General features: G+C 52.7%; 1 protein-coding gene across 1 annotated transcript in view; it reads left to right on the top strand.

The window, feature by feature from the left end:
- The window catches only part of PRRC1 (proline rich coiled-coil 1), a gene marked incomplete at both ends in the record, with an annotated part of 29441 nt that extends 22467 nt beyond the window's left edge, over positions 1-6974 (top strand). The window contains one exon of the mRNA XM_084252354.1: positions 6765-6974. Coding sequence (XP_084108480.1) covers positions 6765-6974 — 210 coding nt within the window. The remainder of the gene's footprint in view (positions 1-6764) is intronic.
- Between the last annotated feature and the right edge of the window lie 210 nt (positions 6975-7184).

Below are 7184 nucleotides of genomic sequence, written 5' to 3' on the forward strand. Positions count from 1 at the left end.
CCCGTCTCTCGGCTCTCCCTCTCTCCTGTCACTCACCTCCACACTCTCACCTGTCTCTCTGCAGTCTCTCCTGATTTCCAGTCACATCTCTCTAGACTGCTGGCTCTCTCGTCTGTCTCTTCTCGTGTCTCTCTCTCTTGCTATCTCCCCTTCTCTCCAGTAACTCATCTCTCTAGTCTCTACTGTCTCTCTCTAGTCATTCTCTCCTGTCTCTCCCATCTCTCTCCCGTCACCCTTTCACCTGTCTCTTTAATCTCTCCAGTCTCCCTTTCTAGTCTCTCCTGTCTCTTCAGTAGTTCTCATCTCTCTACTGCCGCTGTCTCTCTCCAGCCTCCCTTGTGTCTCTTTAGTGTTTCTCATCTCTCGCTCGTCTCTCCAGTCAGGTTCTCCTGTCTGTCTCTCCCGCCTTCTGTCTCTCTCTCATCAGTCTCACCTGTCTCTTCCTCTCCCCTCTCTCTCCAGTAACTCGTCTCCTGTCTCTCTAGTCTCTTCTGTCTCTCGCTATCTCTGTCTACTGTCTGTCTCTCTTTGGTCTCTCCAGTAACTCTCTAGTCTCCTGTCTCTAGTGTCTCTCACCTGTCTCTCTCGTCTCTCCTGTTGCTCTCTCTCCTGTGTCTCCCTCTAGTCTCTTTCTCTCCAGTAACTCCTGTCTCTCGCTCTCTCCATCTACTGTCTGTCTCAGAATTCTCTTTCCTGTCTCTCCAGTAGCTCTTAGCTCTAGTCTCTGTGCGCTCTCTCTCTCGTCTCCTGTCTCCAGTGTCTGTTTATTCTCTCTCTAGTAGTCTCTCCTCTCTCTCTCTAGAGTCTTTACTGTGTCTCTCTAGTCATTCTCTCCTGTCTCTTTCCTCTCCGTCTCCCCCTCTCTCCCGGCTCGCTCGCTCTCATCTGTCTCACCTGTCTTGTCTCCTGTCTCTCTCCTATCTCTTGCTATCTCCCCTTCTCTCTAGTCTCTTTACTGTCTGTCTCTCCCTCTACCGTCTCTCTAGTCTCACCAGTCACCGTCTCCTGTCTCTCCTGACTCCCTTTCTCTCTCCAGTCTCTTCCTCACCTCTCGCTCGTCTCTCCCGTCTTTCTCGTCTCTGTCTGTCCCGGCACTCTCATCTCTCTCCTGTCTCTCTCGCTATCTCCTCCTCTCTCCTGTCCCTCTCCAGTCCCTCTCTCCTGTTGCTTGCTCTGGTCTCTTGCCCCCCCCCCCCCCCCGCCCGGCTCTCCAGGATCTCCGCTGTCCCTCGCTACTTTCGCGCTCTCCCCTTCCTTCCCGTCTATCTAGTCTCCTGTCTGTCACGCTCTGGCTCTCGTCTCCCCCGTCTCTCCCATCACTCTCTAGTCTCTCTCGGGTCTCTAGTGTCTCTTTATTCTCTCTCTAGTAGTCTCTCCGGTCTCTCCAGTAACTCTCATCCCCCTAGTCTCTCCCTCTCCCCTGTCTCTCTTTAGTCTCTTTCTCGTTTCTTCTGCCTCTCCTGTCTCTCGCAGCCTCCGTCTGTCTACTGTCTGTCTAGCCTGTCTCGCATGTCTCCCTATTCTCTCTAGTAGTCTCTCCGGTCTCTCTCTCTACTGTCTCTGTCTCTCTCTAGTCTCTCCTGTCTCTCCCGCCTCCAGTAACTCATGTCTCTCGCTCTCTCCATCTACTGTCTGTCTCACCTGTTTCTCTTCTGTCTCCCTCCTGTGTCTCCCTCCGGTACCTCCTGTCTCTCCAGTAACTCATCTCTAGTCTCTGGGCTGTCTCTCTCTAGTCTCCTGTCTCTAGCGTCTCTTTATTCTCTCTCTGTCTCTCTCTAGACCATCCCTCCTGTCTCTTTAGTCTCTTATCTCTCTCCTGTCATTGCCCTGGCTCCTGTCTCTCTAGTCTCTCCCCCTAGTACATCCTGTCCAGTAACTCCTCTCTCTAGTCTCTCTCCTGTCTTTCTTGTCTCTCTAGTCTCTCCAGTAACTCGTCTCTCTAATGTCTCTAGAGTCTCTCCTGTCTCTCTACTGTCTCTCCCATCTCTCACTTTCTTCTTCTACTGTCTCGCTTGTCTTTCTCCAGTCTCTCTAAGTCTCTCTCTAGTGTCTCTTTAGTCTCTCTCGTCAGTCTCTGCAGTTTCTCGCGCTAGTCTCTCCTGCCTCCTCAGTAACTCTAATCTCTCTAGTCTCATACCCGTTTCTCTACTGTTGTACTCTGTCTCTTGTCTCTCTGCTGTTGCACTGTCTCCTGTCTCTCTCTAGCCTCTCTAGTCAGTCTCTCCTCTCTAGTCTCACCAGTCTCTGTGTAGTCTCTCCACTGTATCTAGTCTTTCCTTTCTCTCGTCTCTCCAGTGTGTCTCTCTAGTCTCTCTCCAGTCCCTCTTGTCTCTATTCTCTCCTGTCGCTCTCTGCTGTCTCCTGTCTCTCCATTCTCTCCCTCTGGTTTCTCCTGTCTTTCCAGTCACTCTCATCTCTAGACTCTCACCTGTCTCTCCTCTCTCCATTCTCTCCTGTCTCCAGTCTCACTACTGTCTCTCTCTAGTCTGCATTACTCTCTCCCTTCTGTATCGTACTCTCTCTCATCGCTTGCTCTCTCCCTCTCGTCTGTCTCTCCAGTCTCTAGTCTCTCTCCTGTTGGGCTGTCTTCTGTCTCTCCCTCTAGTCTCTCCAGCAACTCTCATCTCTCTAGTCTCTCTCCTTTGTCTCTCCAGTCTCTGTCTCCTGTCTCTCGCTCGTCAGTCTATTCTGTCTCTCTCTAGTCTCTCCTGTCTCTTTCCTGTCTCTGTCTAGTTTCTCCCGTCTCCCCAGTAACTCTCATCTCTCTAGTCTCTCGTGTCATCTCTAGTCTCTTACCTGTGTCTCTCTTACCTCTCCTCTCTCCCTCTAGTCTCTTCTGTCTCCGGTCTGTACCTGTCTCTCTGTCTCTGTTTCTCTAGCATCTGTATTTCTCCATCTGTCTGTGTCTGTCTCTTTGTCTCGGTCTTTGTGTCTGTGTTTCTCTGTCTTTCCATCTCTCTGTGTGCATCTGTGTCTCGGTATGTGTTTTTGTCTGATTCTGTGTCTCTCATCTCTACCTCGTCTGTTATCTCTCAGTTGTGTCACCTTCTGTCACCTTGTGTTTGTGTATCTCTGTCATGTCTGTTTCATCTGTCTCTGCTCTCTCGCCATCTCGTCCCGCTGTCTCATCTGTCTCTCCCCATTTCCACCCCCCCTTCATCTCAATCTGTGTCCTGTCATCTGTCCTGTCCCTCTGTTGTCTGTGTCCTGACAACCAGCCTCTGCATCTGTCGCTGTCTTTGTGGTAAACCCCGTGGCTCGCCGTGGAGGGGCGGCTGGGAGGCTGTACTCACCCGCACGTCCGCTTCCGCCTGCGCTGAGGGGGTCGGACCGTCTTAGGCTGACGTGTGACGTTGCTGCCAGGGTGTGTGGGCAGGCCTAGTGCTGTGCGTTACCACGTAGGCGAAATGGCCCCAGTGACATACGGTCTCTGTCCGCGGACAGACCCAAGGAAGGAACGGCAGCCAGTGGCCGGGTCCCCAGACACCTGCCGTCACTTCATCGTCTCTTAGGCTCACACCGTGGACTCGCTCAGGCGCCCTCGGCAGGCCTGGTGGTCACACAGGCTGGGCAGCTGTTCTCCTGGGGGCCCTCGTCTCCCCCAGCCTCGAGGGACAGGAGCCACAGCTTGGCCGTGTAGGACCAGCAAGTCCGGGCTTCCCCTCTCGATGCAGTGCCGGGCAGGGCCTCCGGGCAGCTGTAGTGCCGCGGCCCAGGGGAGTCCTGCGTCACGGAGCCCTGGCAACCCCCGTTCTCCGCCCCTGACGTCTTCCCCCTCTTCTGCGAAAGCTTTGCCCCTCCTGTGAGGGGGACAGCCGAGGGGCCGTGACTAATGGGACGAACCCAGGCGGCTGCCGCTCAGGTTTCTTCCTGTCCTCTCTAGCGTCTGACTTTTCAGAGGTCTCCAAAGGAGTCAATAGACTAGACGTAATGGGTCGCTGTGATGTGGTGGGGCCACCAGCAGAAAGCCACGGCGGTCATTAGTGCTGTGTTCATTAAAATTTTTGTTGTGACCCCATCGTCCATTTTATTCATTGTATTTCTTCTTAATTATCAAGAGTTCCGCCCCGCTGGGACAAGTCCCGCCACTCTCCCTTTCCCGTTTATTTCCTTACCTTATTTCTTCATAACCATGTGAACATTTCCATTTTGTGCAGAAGAGGCCTTGACTGTTCCCTTAGCCTTTCCCAGTCTCTTGATTCAGCGAATGTTGGTGTTGCCACCTGTAAGAGCAAACGTGGACAACAGACTCTACTTACCTTCCTCAGCTGGTTTTCAGGGTTGCCATAATCAGGTTGTCTGGGCGCCCATGTGAGGAGGGCCCACCTAGCCACCGCCGTCACCATGACAGGCCTGTCAGCAGCTGACTGTCCAGTCATCGCGGCGCTTCCTCTGGAGTGTCCCCGGGGGCACTTCCAGGGGTTGCCCAAGGGTTGCCCTTCTCCGGGGCTCAGACCTCACTGGCTCTTACCCTGTGCCCTCGCCGACCTCCCGAGGCTCTGGATGGCACGGGGCCGCCTGTGGTGGTTCTGGAGAGAGCGGGGGGTCTGGGGCCAGCCAAGCACGCTCTTCCCTCCGCCGCACGCAGCCAGGGCCAGCGCCTCGACAGTCACTCTCTCCAGCCACTTGCTGGCCCCCTGCGGAGCAGCGCCGCTCAGGAGGCCACAGAAGAAACGACTTTCACACCAAACCCTCTAGTTGTACTTTTCTGGGTTTATTTCCCTCCGTGTTCCCTAGTTCTTAGTGACGAGAGCCGTTAGAGCTGTTACTTTCTGTTGTCCCTGTTCAGTTTTCACCTTGTGTGATAACGTTGAGGCTGTCGGTGCAGAAAGGAAATAGTCCCATGCCCCGCGGGTCTTCTGGGATCACATTTTGTTTGGAGGAGAAAAATGCCAAAAAGATGTGTAACGATAACACGAATGCGTCCTGTGCACAGGAGCTAGAGCCCGCGTGACTCACTTGCCCAAGTGGCTTTAGGCCCACCTTACACAGCTGAGGCGGGATTAGTTTGGGGGGAGAAAAGGAAATTCATTCAGGCAGTTAAACCCTTGTACAGAGTTAAATTTCAAAAGCAGCCTCTACCCAACTTCTAGGGCATCTCCCGTGAAATAAAACCTCATGCCAAAGCCCTGGCCCTGCCCGCGCCAGGCTAGAGTCACAGGCCAAGCGGACCAAAACGGGAGCGTGGGCTGGCCCAGGGGCCAAGCCAGCTTCTCTTTCGCGTGTGATGTAGCTTTCATCGCTAATAACCAAAGGATGGGATATTTGGCCATTTTTATTAGTTTCCATTTCCTTTTTGCATCGAGTCAGCCAACTCCCCAGGGTAGGATCCATCTCTGAATTCCACACGACAGCCGACCATGTAGCCACCAGGATTCAAAGGCCCCTCAACCCCTACCTACCCTTGGTTTCGCCCTTTCTCCTCCCCAGTCCCACATTTCTGTGAGCTGCTGCCCGCCTAGCTAGTCCCGCTCCTCAGGCCGGCTCTTTAGAATTGGGACCTAATTCCAAGGTGTAGGAGGGTGTTATGCACACGGCCGAGGAATTCTGGGATAGCAGCTAGCATTGCACAGTTCAGTTCAGTTCTGATCCTTGGTCCGGGTGTCAGACTGCTCGGGTTAAGGACTCGGCCCTACAGCACAGCTCCCGCACCTGGGAGGTGCCCCTCCAAAGTCCAGGCTGTCACCTGTGCTGATGGCGCACCCACGGTGGGGGGGGTCACACGACTCCCTCCCTCTCAGGAAACACATTTGCTGACTAGATCACGTGTCTCTCACAAAGGATGCAACTCAGCAACAGTCGGGTGGAGGCGCGTGCATGAGGCAGGGAACAGGGACAGGACACCGAGCTCCACACGCTCCTCAGGTCACTGCTCTCCCCAAATTTCTGCGTGTTCACCAACCTGGGAGGTCTCTGAACTGTGTCCTTTTGGATATTTATGGAGGACAGGGATGAAGAACAAATATTTTTTCTTACGAAGCATAGTATAATTTTATATCCTGACCAAGGGCAGAAAGTTTCAAACAATAGTCAGTTTATGCAGTTCGATGTAGAAGCAGATTAAAGGAGAAGAGACGAGCGTTCAATAGAGTTGAAAGGATTTGTTCAAAAGCCCCGCGCTGGTGGCGGTAGGATGAGCGGGGTGCACACAGCACAGGAAAACCAAGGCAGAAGCCAGACCTAATGATAAAGCATTAGACACCTGTCACTGCCACCCTAGCGGGGTGGGGGCGCGCGGGCGGCGGTTCCACGTTGGGCGGAGCGTGAAGGACATCATACTATCATACTGACCGTTCCTGGGCTGGATACTTTTGAGGGATCTGTTAACCACATGGAAGCCGGGTGTCATGGGATACTTTTATACAGATGGAACAGTTTTTTTTTCCCCGTTTGAGGCCTTAATAATTCAGTTTCCGTCCTTCCAGTAGGAATTTTACAAAGTTCAAAGATGTCAGTAATGTTTCTATTTTCAGACTACTCTTACTAACCTGCAGCGATGCTGCTCGTCCTCCGACACGGAGCTCCCTTAGGTGGAGTCATTAAGGACTCAGATTCTATTTGGACGACAAAATGAGCTCATTTCTGTGGACATTTTAAACAGTTTTGTGTCCCGTTTCCACTTTTATAGCCTTGTAACTTCTTGTCATTGGCAGCAAAGCTGTATTTCTCAGGGTTTGTCACAGTCTATTTTACAGTCTGTAATGACACGTTCCAGTGGTATTTTTCAATGTATTTTAAATACGATCAATTGCATTTTTCCATAGGCTCAAAGTCTAACTCCCCAGGACTACAGCCTGAGGTGGTCAGGCCTTTTGGTGACGGTGGGCGAAGTCCTGGAAAAGAGTTTGGTAAACGTCAGCCGGACTGATTGGCACCTGACTTTCACTGGCCTGTCTCGCCGGCAGATGATCTACAGCGCCGCCAAGGCCGTGGCCGGCATGTACAGACAGCGCCTGCCGCCCCGGCCGCTGTGAGGAGCCGCCCGGGGCCTGCGCTCGCTGCCAGAGCGCGAACCTTCTTCCACTGGTTCGCTCAGTGACCCCAGCAGGTTTTGATCATTTTGCTGGAGGCTGCAGTTTTTCTTACTTAGTCCTGGTGTTCTGATCACATAATTTCATGTACCATAGTTCTCAAGAAGAAAATATTTTTATAATACAAATTGATATACCAAATTTATAAGGTAC

This window comes from Talpa europaea (assembly GCF_964194135.1).
Source record: "Talpa europaea genome assembly, chromosome: 13".
Lineage (NCBI taxonomy): Eukaryota > Metazoa > Chordata > Mammalia > Eulipotyphla > Talpidae > Talpa > Talpa europaea.